This window comes from Pleuronectes platessa, chromosome 12 (assembly GCF_947347685.1).
Source record: "Pleuronectes platessa chromosome 12, fPlePla1.1, whole genome shotgun sequence".
Lineage (NCBI taxonomy): Eukaryota > Metazoa > Chordata > Actinopteri > Pleuronectiformes > Pleuronectidae > Pleuronectes > Pleuronectes platessa.
The window spans coordinates 14,400,723-14,421,110 of NC_070637.1; the positions used below are offsets into that span (position 1 = coordinate 14,400,723).

The window sequence follows — 20,388 nt, forward strand, 5'->3', positions numbered from 1 at the left end:
AGGGTTGCCCCTGCTCCTCAGGCCTGAATCTGACTGGTGGGGAAACCAGAGACCTTGGCAGCAAACACACAGGTATTTATACCCCTGAGAGTCGTGTCGGCCAAAGAGCCAGCAGCAAAGCCCCCCCCCCCCCCCTCTCCAACCCCACCCTGTTTTGTGTGTGAGTGCGTGTCCTTAATGTGGGTGTAGTCAACACTACAGGCACCTACCCAAACCACAGAGGCAGGACAGTCAGGTCCACCTGGTTACTATGGTGTAGACCTGGTATCTCCTCTCCTCTCCTCTCCTCTCCTCTCCTCTCCTCTCCTCTCCTCTCCTCTCCTCTCCTCTCCTCTCACCTCCTCTCCTCTCCCCTCCTTTCCTCTCCTCGCCTCTCCTCTCCTCTCCTCTCCTCACTCGTAGGAATTGTCCTTAAAGAGGAGTGAGCCTCACACTCTCAGCATCTTCAACCCATATAAGGGTCGTTGTGAGAAGCTATAAAGTAAACTGGTGTCTGTGAATAATTGAGGGGGACTGGGACAGACTGCTGTGAACTGCGTATCTGTATATGTGGACTTGTCCAAACAGACTTTGATAGAAAACATTGCAGCAGGTTGCTTACAGATGCTCTGAAGTGTACTCTCAATAATGACGTGATGACCAGCTGGATTGTGGTCGCTCAGCGCAGCAAGCTTATCCTCACACTATGATTAATCATGTTATTTTTCGGGGGGTGGGGGGGAGGTAGGGATGTTAGACAGAGAGATGGAAATCAGGATTCATCTGAACTCAGATTCATGCAGATGAACTGTTCCTTCCATTACTTAAAATTGCACAGAGGTAATTGTAGAGTAGAACTGTGCTTTGAAACAGCAACTAGGCTACATCATATAGATCACTTTGTGTAAAGATGGACATAAAGTGATGTATATCGTCTTCCTCACACTATCCAGAAATTAAGCCAAAATATACTGTATACGAACGCTGCCCTCTTGGAGCCAGAGGGGATGGAGCAGCGGGGTCCTCTCAATGCGAGCCCACGACCAATCACAGAGTCAGTTTTCTGTTGTCAGTCATGACATTTCCCCTCAATACCTAAAATGACAGAAAGCATCTGTTAGAAAAGTTTATTTGACTTTGTAGTTTGGTCCATGTCCCATTCACTAACGTGGAGGAGGCCTGATTTATACTCCAGCCAGCCACCAGATGGAACGCTGAGACACTTTGGTTTCACTTTTGGGCAGCTGTCATGGGTAGCATGGTTATATACAGTCTATTGGCTACATATGTTTTAAATATCTGTGGTCTCATAGCTGGTATTTGTAGCCCCAAAGTAAGAGTTATATATATTCTTTGTTATATACTGATAAAACAGCAACAATTCTGACTTAATAGCTGCCTCGAGGACCTTTAGGTTATGTCAGCCTTCATCACAGTTGTCCATTCTCAGTAAGCTTAGCAACGACATTCATGTTCCCTAGAGGACAAATCCATATGACCCTCTTGATCTATTAAGTTGATCGATTGCCATTAAATCTGCTTGACACATTCAAGTTCCATGTTCAACAAAGATTAAATTTAATTGCAGTGATTCTGTCTCATCTAAAGTGCCATCATCTGGTTGTCAAATAGACTAATTTAAAACCAAATATCTGCATTATTTTCCCTTCAGCCTCAGGTGTTTGTCCTTAGAACTAACTCGCAATTTTCCAAATGCTAACATGCTAATTCAAATTTAGTGAACACTATAAACATGTACAGGCTTGAATTCTATGATCCTTGATCGTGTTTCCTCTTTAATTCGTCTGTCTTTCTGTTCTTTGTTATTTTCTCACTCTGTTCTCAACTCTTTTTTATTTGTCAAGATCATATAACACCGACTCAATGATTTGTAATGCTGAACACAGAGATCTGAACTCTTTCTCTGTCTCTGTCTTAAATCAAGGAGGAGGAATTATTTTGACAAATCATCACGGACAAAAAATAGATAAATATCAGTTTTTGTACAGTTTACATTCCTAGCACGAGAGAAAGGAGATAAGGATGAAGATGAGTATGTGCAATAAGCCTAAAATGTCCCTTTAGTTATATATAGAAACGTATAAAGACTCTGCCAATGTAGTGATGGTGTTGAGACTAGAATGAGCTGCCTGGAAGTATTTTATTTCACACAACACTGCCCTACAGTGGTGAACTTAGTCACAATTCAACCGAAGGACGCTGTTAAAACACCACATTCAACAGTTTTCTCTTAATTTCTACAGTAACATTAATGTTATTCCAGCAGGTCTGATAGAGCTTTTTCTTAAATGTTCTTGTTCCCATTTGTGTATGTTAAAGAAATTAAAATTCTAACTCATAAGTAGTAAAAACAAGAAAAAGTGAGTTAGTTTTTTTTTTTTTTGGTCACATGCTCACATCTATACCAGTAGCTGCGCTCTTGAAATAAAATATCAACTCAGGAGCAAAAAGGAAGTGTGTGTGTGTGTGTGTGTGTGTGTGTGTGTGTGTGTGTGTGTGTGTGTGTGTGTGTGTGTGTGTGTGTGTGTTTTCACATGGATTAGTATGTGATGCAGTACTATTACAAACACATGACGGACATATGTAATAGAAACTCTCCTTTATTATATAAAAAAAAATGCTCATCAACAGGGCCAGCCCTCTTCAAGAATAAAAGGTTCTAAAATTGTATTACATAAATAAACTCTAATACTCTTATTATTACAAGTTTGCATACAGTAAAAAAAAAATTAAATATGGAACAAAGAAACATTTTAAAACATTCACTCAGAAAAGTTACAGCAATAATTCACTTCGCAAAGCCATTTTCTTTGCACATTAATATCAATTATGATTCCCACAAAGCTGCCGCCCCTTTTTCCTTAATAGACACATACAACATCCAACAGGGATCTTCCTGCCACAGCTTCATTTTGTGGGATACATTTTTCCAACCATGTACTCGGAGAGGCCCGTTTTTGCTGCCATCCACCTGTTGTACCTGGTGACCTGCGTGTAGACACCGGGTTTGTTTTTCATGGCACAGTTCTCACCCCAGCTTACCACCCCGAACAGAAACATGCGCCCCCCCACCTCACACACCAACGGACCACCGGAGTCCCCCTGTGAGGAGAGGACAAGACAGGTAAGTACGAATCAAGGCAAAGTTCATTCATATAGCACATTTTAAAATAACCACCATTTAACAAAGTGCTGAATAGGCTTAAAACAAACCAAAAAAAGGAAATAAGACTTAAGCAATGATTTAAACATTTGTAGGGTCTGTGCAGTTCTAATATGAAGAGACAAACTGTTCCAGAGACTAAAGGCAGCTACTGCAAAGGCATGGCCTACAGGAAACCCTATAGGCCAGGCAATACACCTAACTTTTTTAATCCAGATTTTCTTGGTATTTCATATTATTCACATAGGCAGAGTATAGTATGATCTGGAACTAAAATGACCCAATGAGATAAGTTTTAAGAGATATGGTTGAAATTACAATAATGAAACATTTCTGCGAAGTGAAAATTGAAAAACTTGTTAAATCCCTTCTGCTGTGTATAAACATTATGTGATACATTTGTTTCTCAAGATTATTAATGATCTCAAGTTAAGAAAGAATGTCGACATGAAAAAACCTCAACGCTAAAAAGTGTGAAAAGAGTGAAATTGGTGATGAGCATCAATGTACACAAATGTATAGAATGAGTGATAAATGGTGGCAATAAGGTGGGATGAAATAACACGAGGGAGGAAACACCTTTGAAGAAGAGGAAGAAATACTATACTATAGTAATATAATAGTTTAATGCTGCCAAAGGTCACTGAGCGTCAAACACATTGCAAATCTGCATATGAGCTTTTACACTATGTTCTTTATGCACTTATCTTTTGTCTGTAGATTTGAACATTCTTTACATATTCATTAAAGTGTGTTTTCCACTCACTCCGCAGGCATCAGTGCTCCAGTCAGGGCTCCCAGCGCAGATCATATTCTTGGTGATGCGGCCTCCATAGTACAATTCACTTTTACAGTCAGTCTGGGAGAGCAGGTTCACCTCGGCCTGTTTCAGTATCTTTGAGTAGTGCCATGCAACTGCAGACGACCACAGTGTGAGATGTAAGAAACACTGAAACAGCACAGAGTAGTCATGAGTCAGAAGAAGAGAGGTCATTTACGGTGGCTCTCCTTTCCATATCCTGCGATGGTGCATTGAACTCCTGCAGGAAGCTGAGTGCGAGAAGGAGGAACACACACTGTCCGCGCAGACGCTGACCTCACAGCACATCCTCCACTTCTGCTTTTAATCTTGAGCAGCGCTGGGAGATAAAGACAAGCACATCTTTTAGCACCCTGCACACAGGGAACCCACAATGCTCTTTCTTTTTCCTACCCTCAATGATATCTGAGCTCACCGATGTCATTGTCATAGCTGGACATGTTATATTTTTGGTGGACGATGAGTTTTTCCACAGTGAAGCTCTGCTCCTTGACAGGATCTGTGTCGTTGATGGCAGACTTCCCCAGAAACACAGACAGATCACTGAGTGTGTTCCCTCCGCTGAACAATTACACAAACATATTGCATACCCATGTGAGTCACATTGCCATTGTAGTACGGAAATTACAGGGGAGGAAATGATAGTGTGCTCCATTCTCTGTGTGTGTGTTTTTCTCACCCATTTTCGAAGCAGTGAGCAGCTGAGAGAACCCAGCAAGGTGCAATAAGGGAGCCGCCACAGACAAACTTGCGGTCCTTAGAAAAGATAGCAGCCACCCATGGGTTCGACTCTATGGGTGTGAAGGAACCACCCACAATTTTGTGCAGCCTCCGCTCGGACCTCTCACCACATGTCCTCTCTGCATGGGGGGGGGGGGGGGAGGGGAACGAACGAGTCAGTGAAGGCTGACGATCACAATAGGCCGCAGAGAAAAGGTTGAGAAAAGTGTTCAAACTACCTGAATCAACAGCTGGTGGAGGTGTTACTGCTGGCTTGGAGCCTGTTCAGGAGTAGACAATAAATATGATTAGAAAAAAAAATATCAAACATAAATTATCTCAATGATTATCTCATGTGTCCATCTTACATCTGGGAATGTTGCAGAATTGTTTCACAATCCTACTTCCTCTTCGGACATGGCACCACGGCATCAAGTTCTTGTCAGGATTCCTAGTGTTTAAGATGAATAAAATAAAACACATTTCAGTGAAATCAAAATCCAAAGAACATGTACATAATATACATCTTACACTACAGATGGAATATTATTTGTGGAAGACGAACTTATGTAAAGTGCAGTGGCACAGGATGATTGCATGAGGATAAGAAGTGTATTTAGCATTATCCATGAGATATTGAAATAGATGTATATGCATAAATAGAAGGTTCTAAGTTTATAGGCAGGTATTGTATACAATATAACATATGGGTATACAAATTGTATGTACTATATAGTATAGTAGTATGCTACATAAGGATGTTTGTATGCCCCTTGTATATAGATATAAAGTAATAAAAAAATCACAATAGTATACAATATGATATAAATGTAAAAATGGTATGTAACTATATGTATGTGTATATAAAAGATTTCACAATAACAGTATGCATATGGAATTTGTATGTTATTTTATTAATATAAGTGTAAGTAATGGTGAGTAGTTGTGGTATGGAAAACAGTGCAACATCAGAGGAGTAATATTAAACATGTGACACCTCTCCCGTCTGGTGACTTCTGACGCATTCTGTACCTGCAGTAGTTATGTGAGCCCAGTCCCTCCACAGCTCCCATCAGAGCACCTTCAAACCCCCTCCAGTTGAGACAGCTGTGGCCAGCTGCAGACTCGGAAACACGTCCCCTGTAACTGCTCCCGTCTCCAGAACGACACGTCTCTGTAGATCACAAGACAAAGAGAGAGATCAGTGAACACATCTGGTGACAAATAAATGAATAGTAAGTGTCGCCCGGGAAGTTGGTTTTACCTCCACGAGTCTCTTTATGTCTTAGAGACCATCTTCTTGAAAAAGCCTGAGAGGAACACACATAAACCCAGTCACGCATATTAAATGAAACCATCCGAATCTTGGGAATATTAATCAAGTCACTTCCTCATTTTGTTACTTACCATGTTAACACTGAATGCTGCATGGAGAGCGAGAATGATGAACAGGTTCATATTTAGCGCTGGTTTCACTTCTGCTTACTGGGGATATTTCTGTCTGAGAAAAGTCTGTGAAACAATGAAACATAACAACATTGGACGATGGGATTTGAAGCCGATCCTTATATGGAGTTTATCATCATGAGTACAGGACACACAGGACAGAAACAAGTATGACGGTAGAAGAGACATGTGGTCATGTTGTCTGGGTTCCAATGTGCCTGTCCTCAGTTCACACAAAGTGACATCTCTGTTGATTGTGTATGTGCATTTTAATGCAGAGGGAAACGTGTTTTAATGTGAGAGGAGCAGATAGAGCTCGCTCACTGTGTGCACAGTGTGCTGTAAACACAATCCTTATCTATGCAGTGAGAGTAATATCAACTTATACTAGAAGATTACTGCAAAAGCACATTCACATTAGTTTAGCAAGTCCAAACATTGCATTTCTAGATATAATCAAGTATGAACGTGATTATAACAAGATAAAATGGCTTTATGCTTAAAAAAAATCTATTTAATGCACAATTTCTGTCAAAAAACATTTATAAATACATCATTCCTTTTAAAAAGTAAACCAAACTTTCATAGTCTGGGAAGCTTTGTTGTTAATATATTGTACCTTCTGTTCGAATGTGTAGTCCTGATGAAACTCTGGGTTGCAGCTGAAGCGTCCTCTCTGTCTCTTCTCACTTGCACCTGACTTGTGGAAGCACTCACTCTTCTGCTGTTGCACTGCTGATCCTCCTCTCATTTAAGAACTCACAGGCTACAAGTGGGAGGGTTTTTTGAGGAAGACAACATCACCACCTCTCTGAAACAAAGCATTTGTCACATCCTGTGACGCATCCACGCTGCCCCCTTCCTCCCTCCCTTTGACCACAATAATACAGAAGAAAAATAAATCAAATAGGTAACATCTGTGATGAAGCTGTGGGTGCGTAAGAGAAAATGTTGAGACATTTTACAACATTATTTACCTGAATAAAACATCATTTGTGAACATGTTATATTCACCATAGACAAAAGACCACAAAATCCTTAAGAACCTGAGTCAATAACTTGTAAAACTGTAACAGTAAATATCTATAAGTGCAAATATTACTCTATAAAATAGTCATAATACTGTATGTAATTGAATGTACTGTACATATATACAACTGTAGTTTGTGGGAGTGATTGAAGCACATTCCTGTTTTAAATTAGCATCAGCTCAAACTGGCATTTATACTTGATCCCTTGATTTCCTCCATGGAAGCTGTGTAATTAAAACAAGATGTTACATATATTTGATGTGTTTGCTTGGAACCGTGTTTAAAAGCTGACATTGCTGCAAAAGCGATTTTCTTGAAATTTGGTGAAGGATGTGGTATAGGTCAGGAAATAACTCATTAAATTGACGTGCCGATCTTGACCACAGAGGTCATCCAAGAATTTCATCACAGTATTTTTTTGAATTTCCACTGATTTCCAAGGTCATAATTTAGGGATTTTCATGAAACAATCAGGCATTTTTAAGGAACTGATATGAGCAACTATTAATAATATTAGGCTATGCTCTTTTGCATATCTTTCCTCTTATTTTATGTATTACATACTTCTTCTACTACTACCAGTTATTCTGTTACTACTACTACTACTAATAATAATAATAATAATAAGATATACATTTCAAAATGATGGACACTGTATTACATAACGCTCCTCTTACTATACCAAACGTTACATCAATACTGAGAAATACAGCCTCCTGAGTCATCTGCGTGTTATTACGTGCAGATTACTGCATCACTGATTAGCACACCTGAAAAGTTAATTTCCAGGCAAGTTAAAAAGTAGTTTATAGACAGGAAACCATGGAGCAAGTTTTTGTGAACTGGAGGTCTATGATGCCGAAAATAATGTAGCATGAAACATGATACAACTGGAAAATAGTTCAATTGTTTTTTTGTCCAGGAGCCTTGTATTGTACAAGTCTACACTTCAAGTCCCACGCAGGTGTTTTACCAAATGAAGAAGTAAGTATTACACAGAAATGACTGAATCCAGGAAATCCCAGAATGCTTGTGGTTGAAGCATGTGCTAACTAGTGTTTGATTTAGTAATTTTGTCTGGAGTTGTTTGTCTCCTCCAGTTCAGTCGAGACACCATACTTTCTGTCAATGTAAGGTTCTACAGGTTCACAACTCATCTCTTTGAGCTCCTGATGACTTTTCAAATTCCTGTTACAAATCTCCTCTAGATTATTGACTTAGCTCTGTAGATGCCCTCCAGGATGACAGGAAATGAAGATATTGTATCTGGGGCTGACAGTTACAGAGCGCCTATTTCACAGGCCTTTAATTTATTGCTTTCTGTTTCATGCAGCAAAGATCAGACACAGGAATAGCGAGTGTAATAGTAAAAAAAATACTTTATTGTGATAAGTGTGATCAAATGTGACCACACAACAATTACAGTCGGATTTAAGGAGCTGTATTGACAAGTTTCTGTGGCTTTCCTCTGAGTTCAGGTTGAATGTGTTTATCTGTGCCCGTGGTTGTTCTGAGTATTATTCAGTATTAGCTTGTTTATAATAGTGTGGGAGTTTTCACAGAGGAACCACACTGACATCAGTGCAGAGAATTGAGGAAGGAGAAAAAAAGAAACGACAGCAGAAAAACAGAGAATATGAATCATATCTATTTATTTTTGGCCTAATCTAATATAAAACTAGAATTAACCTCAAGATTGTCCAGTATCTTGAGCAGTGAGGTTACAATACTTATCTTAAGAAACATCAACAAGGAAAATAGTTCCTAGTCTAAATTGTTTTGACTCATTCAAACTTCTACTGCAAAAGGCCTCATGTCAAACTCTGCAAATCATATTAGAAGTGCTCCAATTCCTTTTTTTTCAAATCGACTTCACATTCAGCGAAATGTGCAGGAAACCTCTGAGACATTATTTTCACACCTCAGACTCTTCACACTTGCATCACCTGCCGTTTTTGATCGCATGTTTCTGCTCTTTCTATTAAATTGTGATCTAAAATACCTGTTTCTGCTTTCCACTGAACTGAGCCTGATTACCTGACCTCACCTTTTTAAAGCAACTACTAAGGCTGGTACTTCCCGCTAAACAGTAGAAATTGTGATCTATTAATCTGAATATACAAATATATCTATTAATTCTGGAAATGCTGCCTGTTCAGGTGCACCTCGAACTTATTACTGCCAACAACAATCTGATAATATTGACATAGTAAAATAGATATGAACATTTTCGAATACTTAATAAATTGAGTAAAGCCTCAAGTGTTATTGTCTTATGTAAGTTAGCACAAGGTCAATGGTGCAGAGAAAAGTGTTGAGTTGTTATATAAAATATATAGTAAGGTAAAGAGAGAAAAAACAACAATGAAATAAAAATAAGATAAAAATAATAATTTACAGCACTTGAGTAAACGAACTTAGGTGTTTTGCAGCATTGGTGTAAATTAACTAAAACTTGACGGTGACTTCATATTTCTTCCTGTCGTTGTGTGACTAAAACGAGAGAACCTGTGTGTGTGGCGCCATCTGGTGACAAAATGAGGACATTTCAATATTCCTTAGCTGCCGCTGCTTTTATGTTGTGAGAAATACACATGCTTACTCCACAGTCTGGTTTGTAAAACACCCTCAGACTGGGTTTGCTGGTGGATGTGGACGTGGGTGGGTGCCGGGAATTCCCCCCACAGAGGGGAGCAGTCCTGTGGCCTCGGCTCAGTGTCTCTGTCCGCCGCTGTGAGGACCAGCACGCATGCGCAGAAACAGTGCCTGTCGCCTACTTTCATTTTTACCCTGCGCAGATTGTGCAGCCGCTTTTAGCTTCACACAAGAAACTCACACAACGACACAACAACCATAGCAACTTCCACCATCAGGTCGCGTTCGAGGGATCGTTGAGCCGGAAGGTTTCGTTTCAACCTGCTCGACAAGAGGAAGAAAGAGGAAACGAAACGTAAACAAGACGTTGAGCTAACTGCGGCAACAATGTTCTGACAACTCAGGCTAATCTCGTCTGGAGGCAGGTGAGAGGACAGTGTGTGTGTGTAGTCATGTTTTGTTGTGGTTTACACAGTCGACACTTTACACAAAATCTGGGTTTCATCTGACAAAACAGCAAGAAGAGCGATCACTGCATCACAAAGTACCAACTAATGACCTGTTTGCAGAATTTCAGATATTGAAACTTGATTTATCTGATTATGGATTCGGATTAATCATCTTTAAAGTGCTTAAAATACTGTCACCATGTAAGATTTCCAATATATTCCTTCAGTGATCTTACTAAGAGGAAATTTACAATTGACACAGCATCATGGGGGGGGATATAAGAAAATGAATACAAATAGGATTATAATATACAAAATAAGCTGAAATACTATACATACAAAGCTGTTTTTCTAATGTCAGTATACACAATGTGTAATTGTGAAATTTGTCCTAATTCTTTGGAATGCTTTTGGTGATCAAACATTCAAATTATAGTCGAAATATAATTTTCATCTAGTACTATATAATAAAGGTTAAATTTATTATCTGTACACTGACTATAAGACATTGGCTTCTTTCTTTTTTTTACTGGTTTCCTTTACAGACTTCTTCTGTTGCCCTGTGGCTGCAGCAGACCTTGCACCTCAGTATGGAGCGGGGGGCGCTCAGGCAGAACCAGGTCTGTGGCTCCTGGGAGATGAAGGAGCGGCTCGGGATGGGAGGCTTTGGGCACGTCTACCTGTACCAGCACCTTGTAAGTTCTGTCACCCACATGTGCATCAAGTGGATAATTAACTCCAGACCCAGGTCTGTGTTTCACCTGCTTCTTTATGTCCTGTCTGTGTTTGGAGCAGGAGCTGGGAGAGAAGATCGCTGTGAAACTTTGCCGCCTGGAGCTGAACGCCAAGAACAAGGACCGCTGGAGCAGAGAGATCCAGATCATGAAGAAGTGAGTGTGTTGCCCTGTTAATAGTTTTTTTGTTTGTATTTTATTTTATCTTGCTGAAGGTGAAGGACAGAGGATGTCCCACCTTGTAAAGCCCTATGAGACAAATTGTGATTTGTGAATATGGGCTATACAAATTCAATTTGATTATTGGATTGAAATCATCTCCTTGTCTTTACACAGTAGTTCATAGATAATTTCACTGTACATTTTCCTCCAGCTGCTTGTTTGGCTCCCCTTCTTTCACAGACTGAACCATGTGAACGTTGTTCAGGCCAGAGAAGTACCAGAGGAGTTTAGCTCCATTGCTCTAAATGACCTACCTCTTTTGGCCATGGAGTACTGCTCCAGAGGAGACCTACGCAAGGTACCAAACTGATAAAGGATGAAACCTCTAAATAAGGTCTTTGTCTTTTTAAACAATACACAATTAACCTCTCTCCCTCTGAATTTAGGTGTTGAATAAACCAGAAAACTGTTGTGGGCTTAAGGAGAGTGAAGTCCTCTCACTGCTCACTGACATTGGTAATATTTCCCTTAGCTTTTGCTCTCGTTCTTTAAAGTACATTTTAAAGCATCAAGTACATGGAATCTATTTTCAAACATAGGTTCAGGTATCCAGTATCTGCATGAAAACAAGATCATCCATAGAGACCTAAAGCCAGAGAACATAGTTCTTCAGGAGGTTGGTGGAAAGGTGAACTCATTTCTTTTTTGTGTGTATACAGCCTGTGTTATCTCCTGAGTCATATATCATTACAGTGCAGTTAATGAATACACATTTCTGTGTCTTGCTCTCATTCTGAAACTATGTTTTCCTCCAGCTTGTCCATAAAATCATAGACCTGGGTTATGCAAAAGATCTCGATCAGGGCAGTCTCTGTACATCCTTTGTTGGAACTCTCCAGTATCTGGTAAGTGTTGCATCACTAATGCAACTCTGCAGGTGACATTTTTTAATGTCTTTTCAATATGTGTCAACAATGAAGCTCTGTGTGTATGTGTGCCAGGCTCCAGAGCTGTTTGAGAGCAAACCCTACACTGTAACTGTCGACTATTGGAGCTTTGGCACCGTGATCTTCGAATGCGCTTGTGGCTTTCGCCCCTTCTTACACCACATGCAACCTGTACAGTGGTGAGTCACTGTAATGATTCATGCAATAATTAATGTATATGTTAAAAATGGAGACAAAGTAATGAGATTGAACATAGACTCTTAGTTTTTGGAACATTTTGTGGCGCTAGTTTTTCCGGCCAAGGAGGTTATAGTATTGTTTATGGATATTCATGAGTGCCATTCTAGTATTCAACATATTGTCAGTTCTCTGGTTGCATGTTTATCTTCTTCTGTAGGACAAGTAAAGTGAAGAGCAAAGGTCCCAACGACATCATGGCAGTAGAGGACATGAATGGAGAAGTCCGATTTTCTGCACAGCTCCCATATCCCAACAATCTCAGCAGGTAGCTAAACATTTTTTTTTCTTTGTGCCTACCGGATCTTTGCATTTAAACTTACAAATAACCTTTGTACTGTTGCATTTTTGCGTTAAAAGGCCAATTCTCGAGCCAGTTGAGTCTCTACTACAGATGTTGTTACTGTGGGACCCTGCAACACGTGGTGGGGGGCTGGATCCTGACACAAACAAACCCAACTGCTACACCACTCTTCAGAATATTCTCAACATGAAGGTCGGTTATATGAATGTCGTGTAAGATCACGTTTTATTGAGTTATTTTACTAGACCAGAGAGCAGTAAGCCAACCCTCAGCATATTTACTTCTCCAGGTGATTCATGTGTTGGACATGACGTCAGCCCAGCTGCACTCCTTGGTTTTGGGAGCCGAGGAGGGTTTACACTCCCTGCAGCTTCGACTGGAGACAAACACGCAGACACACATTGCCCCTCTAAGTCAAGAGCTGCTGATGGAGACGGGAATCTCCCTCGACCCGCGCAGACCGCCCGCACACTGTCTGCCAGACGGATTGGTACGAGACACCAGTGGTCATTTTGGCAGCTGGCTTCAATTTAGTCTCTGTCTTTTGATGAAAATGTAGATTTTTTTTAAGATGGACCGAGGACACGAGTCCTGGAGATTAATCTAGCAAGTCTGAACCTCAGCACAGTTTTTCCACTTGTTTTTACAAAATGAGCTGAACCTCCATCAGCACACACAAGTATGCACAGTGAGAAATTTGCGCTGTGATTCCAGAGAGGCTTGGACTGCTCCATAGTCTTCCTGTTCGATAAGAACCTGACCAAGTACTCTGGACCACTGACTGCCAGACCTCTGCCAGACAGTGTCAACTTTATAGGTGAGATATATAACTGAATACTGCATAGATATCAGTCTACCGTTGATGTCTGTACGGATTTATTTGGCTTTGAAAGTTATGGACATAAGGCCAAATTCGAGAAAGTAATGGTGTTTTTATTTTTTTAAGTGCGTGAAAAAAAGTAGTCTTTCCATATGAAAAGAGTAAATGAATGATCCAGTTCAATTGATTAATGTCATTGCCACCATAATATCACTATGGATTTACTACCAGCAAACTGAACGTCCTTGATGTTGGCTGTGTACATTACTGTGAGCCGCCTCTTCTTCTGTTGTATGCTTCTGTGTCAACCTCCTGAAATTGTCCCAAAGCTCTGAATTATAACCCCAAAAAAGTTTCAACATGGTTCAGTTTGATCAGAACTTAGCCTTCATTTGGTCGTACAATATTTTGGTTTGATGGTCCGGACCATAGTTCGAGGCACCTCTCGAACCTCTTATTTTGGTACATACTAAATGGAAAAGTCCAAAGGTCCTGACCAATTAAGGTAGGAGGGACGTAGCCCTAAAACAAAACATTGATGTTTGTTGTAGATATTTTAAAGTTACATCAAATTCTTAGAGTCTGTTGTATGTATTTTTTTGGTGAACTATGTGTCATCTCAGTGAGGGAGACGAAGACTCAGCTCCCTCTGTCTGCACTGAGGAAAGTGTGGGGAGAAGCAGTCAGCTACATCTGCGGGCTGAAAGAGGACTACATCCGCCTGTACCAGGGACAGAAGGCTGCCATGTGAGTGACACTCACACACATAGACTCAACACTTGCATACATCAGAGTTTGGAAACACATATGTTGTGTTTGTGTGTGTACAGGCTGAGTCTGCTGCGTTTCAACACCAACCTAACTCGGTACAAGAACCAGCTGTTCTCCCAGTCGCAGCAGCTCCGAGCCAAACTAGCTTTCTTTAAGACCAGCATCCAGCACGACCTCGAGCAATACACCAAGCAGAGGACCACAGGCATCTGTGAGTACATAATAACCTGCTGCTGTGACACGTATGGTGATTTAAAGTCCTCACCGAAGCTTTAATTAAACTGTCTGTGGCTGTTTTCAATTGAAGCTTCAGAAAAAATGCTGAAGACGTGGCAGGAAAACGACGAGAAGGCTGAAAGTTTCACAAAGGTAGGACAATTGTTCATTTCACTCTACAGAGACTCACCTGCAGTTTTTGAAAAATTAGCATATGCTGAGTGGGGTTTTCTGCCATAGGTTGCAGATGTAGGGTATCTGGATGAAGAGATAGTGTCTCTACACTCTGGGATTGTGGAGTTGCAGAGGAGTCCTTTTGCCAGGAAACAAGGGGACGTGATGGAACAGCTGTCAGTATCTGGGTTACATTGAAACTATGATAATTTCCTTGAAAATACCTGACGTGCACAAGTTTACTGACTCTTTTTTTCCAGAGAGGAAAAGGCCATTGAACTCTACAAGCAACTGAAAGCTAAATGCAAAAGTGAGTACAAATCATGACACATAAAATACGAGACATTGGGTTTTGAAAATAGCCGGCTGCTATGTGGTTTGCGTTTACATGATTTTGACAAATGTTGGTACATGGAAGCTCATAAGAGGATGTGTTTGAGCAGGTCCTGACCCTCCACATGGCTACAGTGACAGCTCGGACATGGTGAAGACCATCCTCCTAACAGTTCAGAACCAGGACAGGGTGCTGAAAGACTTGTACACTCACCTCAGGTAATTTATACACAACTTCAAACACAAAATTGCAAAATTCAGCACAACTTTTACAGTTCCCTGTGTGACATTTTTGGGTTTTCCCCATCTGTTGTTTTCTATAGCACTATCCTGGTGTGTAAGCAGCGCATCATTGATTTGTTCCCTAAGCTGGAGCGGGCGGTGGAGAACATAAAAACCGCAGAGGCAGCCGTGATGCAGATGCAAATGAAGCGGCAGAGAGAGTTCTGGTATCTCCTCAAGATCGCCTGTGTGAGTTTTTAACAAATGGCAGGAGAGAAAGTCTTCCTTGCTGTCAATCCATGTTTATTAAACTGATACGTCAAATAACACCTGAGCTAATACAGTGTGTGGTTGTGTATTTAGGCCCAGAGTAATTCTCCATCACATTCGATTACGCAGCGACCCACTGAAAGGTAAGATTACAATGAGTCACAATTCAGTTCAATATGACACAATTGTATGTGAATGCTAAAACATTGTGTGACTGTTTTCTCTGATTGTTGTTTAGAAGATGAGTTTAAATCCACACAAGTTGTCTGATCTCTTAAAACCAGCTGCGGGCTTGTGTGCAAGCAACAAATCCACCACAAGAGGTCCCCCCCACTCGCTTTCATCCTCCTCCCTTGTCAGAAAAAAGGGCCTCTTGTTCTCCTGGGTTCATGAGAACGTGCAGAAACATTTCATCTATTCAGAGTCTCTTGTCTGTTTCAGTGAAAGCGTTCATCAATTACTGGATGAGAATCAGCGTTATCTGGGTCAGCTGACTTCTCTGCTGCAAGACGCCACTCAGGAGATGGAGCCCAGTGTAATGGTATGATGTTCACGTGTGAAGGAACTCAACATTTCACTATTGTTCTTTGACTGAATAGAAAACATCTGTTAAAAGACAGATCATTACAAAAACTATTAGTCCCCACCACATATATAGTTGTGTGTCTGTGTGTAGTTTACTATGTATTATTTTTCTTCTTAAAAACTTATATTTGTATATTTGCAGTTGGTCTTTACCAGCTCATCCTTTACTAGATCACTTGTACGATTTTTATTTAAATTTGTAAAATGATAGATAGAGCATTTAATGAATCACCAGTACAGTGTTAATGATCTGTGGTGAAATGGCTTCATCTGTTTATTCTCTCTTCAGGATCAGGACTGGAGCTGGACTCAGTACCGAGCAGTGGAAACACAACCTCCGAGGCTTTAGAAACTGACCAGAGACATATAGAGATATGTTATACTACAAACAAGTGCCTAATCAGAGTTACACCATTTGAAAGCTCTGTGATTCCATACTGTGTCATTTACATACACGTGATGCTGCGAGAAAATACTGTGTGAAGCAGCATGACGTGTTAAGCTATCAATGTAATAACTTGAACTTATATTATTAAATTAAAAAAAAAAAAAAAGCTGTCACCAAATTGTATTTATTGTACTGCTAATAAAGGTTAGAGTAAAACGTTGCTGCTAACAAACTATGCATGATGGAATGTGAGTAAATTTAAAAATTGTATCATGTTTTGTCTTTGTTCCAACTGTTTAAAGTGTTAGTTGTTTCCATTTTCAGTTTGTCCTTTCTCTTTATGTGTTGAAATGTTGAAGATTGGATTAGATTGTGAAACTATCTCACCCAGTGGAGCAGACAACTGTCTGCACACATACAGGAAACTATTTGTTTATAAGACCCTGGGTTCAACATTCTCCTGGGAGCTGCTGAAATCCAAACAGAGAGACAAACATGCGTAAATTAATATGACACAAAACAAGAAGCCAAAAAACAATGTCTCAGAAAGAAGGAGGAAGATTTAAATACATGGTGATTTGAGTTATCTTCATTCGTCATTATCCTCTCATATGTGTTCGATTTGTTTGTAACTGTGATGAGATGTTTTTTCCAGAATTAAACAACTATCTGAACAAACCATTAGTAAGGAGTCAAAAACAAGGAACTGAGTTGCTTGTGTCCCTGTGAGTGAATCAGCCTGAAAATAAAAGTGTACATTATTTTTATTAAATAGCCTTCTGTGTGTATTTTACTGTTACCTGCCATACTCTTCTTCATGACCCCTTATATAAGGTAAGTATTTTCTCTCAGTAAAATTTTAGATGGAAATGTTGGTTGTAATTTCACATATTCGTATCTCATTCTATTGAGTTTATTTTACTGGCATATAGCCTCACACAAACTATGTTTTTTAGAAGTAGTTGCAATAAGAGTATTAGGACATTTAAATAAAATGCATTGTAGGTATTGGCAGTATAACAAGAGAGTTTGTCCTTCTCTGCCGATGAAGAAACACTTTAAACGACAACCTTCACTCAGGAGCAGAAACAATTCAGCCAGCCCTAATAGGACAAACAGATAACAACAGTCCCACGTAACATGTTCAGCTCTGTCTTGGCAGTTTGATAAGCTATCAACTTAATATGTGTCATGACATATTTATATTTAAGAAAATCAAGATATATACAAATATTTGCCTTTTATTCACATATCATAATTATACTCAAGATACACCAATTTACAGTAAATGAAAAGAGTGTGTGCTGCTGCAGGAAGCTGAGAGCGGGATCTTAGCTAAACACTCAAGGAAAGAGAAGCAGACTATTTGACTTTTCATCGTGTTTATAAGTCAATTTCTTTTATAATTTCTTCCCCTGAATTGTGTAAAGATGTCGATAAATAGCAGGGATCATCGTATAAACTATCAAATGTAGTAAAAGCAGTAATTTTACTGCAGCGTTTCCTTTCGAAAGATGACAGGGCGGTACAGGAAACGTCTGAAGGCTGTGATTCGTCGTGTCTGACCAATAGAAACATGTCTCATTAACATAACGGAGCGAAACATGACGACAAACCTCAAAATAAGATCTTTAAACAGAATAACGAGTCCCTTTTCTTGGCGCCTCTTACACTAATGAAACAAACAAGTCGAACCGTGTAGGCTGTGGAACGATCCCAAAAACGACACCATGACAGTGAGCGCTACTTTCCTTCAGCTATGTATATACCGCCTGCCCTTCATTTAAACTCATGGATGTGAGGGCGATCTGGCTGCGACATCTGTCACCCCATTGATCGCTAGGGTTGATTCGGCTGATCTGGCTGGCTAGGCGGGTGTCCCCTTCCTCCCTCACCGCTCCACGTGTGTCCCTCCCGACGCCCCGCGCTCGGTGGAAGAGGACAAGGTTCCCCCGGCGGACGACCATCCATCGGTTTACCAGTAGCTGCGCTCCCCTGCTAGAACCTCCAAACAAGCTCAAGGCCCATTTGTAGGAGAAACGTAGGGAAGTCAAGCTCCAAGCTTCAGACACATCCAAGTGAGGCGCTGCACGTGGCAGTCTGCCTTCCTTTTGATTAACTTTTAAAAATATGTTAGATTGATACACACGTTTTAATGTAACTGCCACCAGTATTATTTAAAATTGTTAATTCACGAGTTAAATTAATCTTATTTTAAACATAATAGTTTCACCAACAGGTTAATTTTTTATTTTTTATTTGACTCCTCTCATATTATTTTCACATTTAATCCCCAGGTTCATTATTATCATTTTACTCTTAATATTACTACTTACTGCCATTCTCATATATTTCTCTTATATTATCCCTATTGTTATTAGGCACTGCTTCTACATTACTCTGTCTATGCTCTAAAAATTCATATTTCATTTACAACACACTTAATACTTTTATGTTCACACTTTTATGTTTACTGTATATTATCTATGGAGGACCATACATGACTTAAGTAAAAATAAATAAATAAATAAATGTATAAATAAAAACAGAAATAAATAAATAAATGAATAAATAAAAATGGAAATAAATAAATAAATACAGAAATAAATAAATAACTATGTTAATACCAAGAGAAATGTCAAAATAAATGTCTTAAATATATTTGCACATTTATTTATTCCCTGATACATTTCCTTTTCATTTGCAGTGTCCTTATGCTAATGAGAAAGGCGGGCCTAACCGCAGTCTCATGCAGGATTGGTCACAGGAGTGTAATGATCCAGCCCTACGTCTGCCTCTCAATGCTGGTGTCCAGTAGCTGTTTGCAGCGTTGAGCCAGTTCACACTTAAAATTAACTAGTTCAAGTTCAGAGGGTTAGTTAAGGTTATTTTTTATTGGGATGATTTAGCTGTCAGTAGTCCTGACTGTGAGCGTCACGTCTCGTGTTGTACTGAGCACAAGGAGCGAGCCGAGAGGAGAAGGAAACAGAAACTCCAGCTCGGTACAAACCACCTGCAGCTTCTGCTCTGATCATGAAGCAGCTGATCTCTGAGCAGATGTGACCAGAGAAACTCTGTGTTTCCACTGTTCTACAAAGTCACTGACCGGCTGCTTCACGGTGAAGAGCTCAAGTCTCAGTCACTGCCCGTGTCTCTGAGCGAGTGTGTGGAGCAGCGCAGGGGCTGTGTGTGTGTAGCTCAGTTGACCAATCCTGCTCGAGACTGAGGTTGGGCCCGCCTTTCTCATTAGCATAAGGACACTGAAATCGAAAAATAAAAGTTGGAATAAATGTGGAAATAAATAAATAAATGTGGAAATAAATGCAGAATTAAATAAATCAATGTGTTAAACTTATTTCCACATTTATTTATTTATTTCCACTTTTATTCCAACTTTTATTTATTTCCACATTTATTTATTTCCACATTTCAGTGTCCTTATGCTAATGAGAAAGGCGGGCCTAACCTCAGGATTGGTCAACTGAGCTACACACACACACAGCCCGCTCCGTCACACACTCGCTCAGAGACACGGGCAGTGACTGAGACTTGAGCTTTTCACCGTGAAACAGCCGCTCAGTGACTTTGTAGAACAGTGGAAACACAGAGTTTCTCTGGTCACATCTGATCAGAGATCAGCGGCTTCATGATCAGAGCAGAAGCCGCAGGTGGTTTGTAACGAGCTGGAGTTTCTGTTTCCTCCTTCTCCTCTCGGCTCGCTCATTGTGCTCAGTACAACACGAGACGTGACGCTCACAGTCAGGACTACTGACAGCTAAATCATCCCAATAAAAAATAACCTTAACTAACCCTCTGAACTTGAACTAGTTCATTTTAAGTGTGAACTGGCTCAACGCTGCAAACAGCTACTGGACACCAGTCAGCATTGAGAGGCAGACGTAGGGCTGGATCATTACACTCTTGTGACCAATCCTGCATGAGACTGCGGTTAGGCCCGCCTTTCTCATTAGCATAAGGACACTGCAAATGAAAAGGAAATG

The 20,388-nt window shown here is 40.1% G+C and overlaps 2 protein-coding genes across 4 annotated transcripts; one reads left to right on the forward strand and one right to left on the reverse strand.

Annotated features, from left to right (window-relative positions):
- Positions 1-2,584: 2,584 nt before the first annotated feature.
- plaua (plasminogen activator, urokinase a) lies at positions 2,585-6,928 on the reverse strand. The gene is made up of 11 exons (XM_053435950.1): positions 6,769-6,928; positions 6,111-6,215; positions 5,968-6,013; positions 5,736-5,877; positions 5,072-5,154; positions 4,943-4,984; positions 4,663-4,843; positions 4,399-4,544; positions 4,162-4,302; positions 3,930-4,078; positions 2,585-3,102 (listed from the first exon to the last, which is right to left on the reverse strand). The coding sequence occupies exons 2-11, from the start codon at positions 6,159-6,161 to the stop codon at positions 2,908-2,910; spliced, it is 1,176 nt and encodes a 391-aa protein (XP_053291925.1). The 5' UTR covers positions 6,162-6,215; positions 6,769-6,928; the 3' UTR covers positions 2,585-2,907.
- A 2,996-nt stretch (positions 6,929-9,924) lies between these two features.
- Positions 9,925-17,159, forward strand: LOC128453181 (inhibitor of nuclear factor kappa-B kinase subunit alpha). 3 transcript variants are annotated; one of them, XM_053435923.1, is made up of 22 exons: positions 9,925-10,200; positions 10,770-10,919; positions 11,020-11,114; positions 11,361-11,478; positions 11,567-11,636; positions 11,720-11,808; positions 11,936-12,025; positions 12,122-12,246; positions 12,465-12,572; positions 12,665-12,800; positions 12,898-13,098; positions 13,323-13,425; positions 14,052-14,175; positions 14,259-14,410; positions 14,507-14,568; positions 14,656-14,765; positions 14,850-14,899; positions 15,033-15,141; positions 15,246-15,393; positions 15,508-15,557; positions 15,856-15,955; positions 16,289-17,159. In XM_053435923.1, the coding sequence occupies exons 2-22, from the start codon at positions 10,815-10,817 to the stop codon at positions 16,346-16,348; spliced, it is 2,205 nt and encodes a 734-aa protein (XP_053291898.1). In that variant the 5' UTR covers positions 9,925-10,200; positions 10,770-10,814; the 3' UTR covers positions 16,349-17,159. The 3 variants fall into 3 exon arrangements, with proteins under 3 accessions (XP_053291898.1, XP_053291899.1, XP_053291900.1); XM_053435924.1 differs by having other exon boundaries at positions 10,797-10,919; XM_053435925.1 differs by having other exon boundaries at positions 10,800-10,919.
- Positions 17,160-20,388: the final 3,229 nt, after the last annotated feature.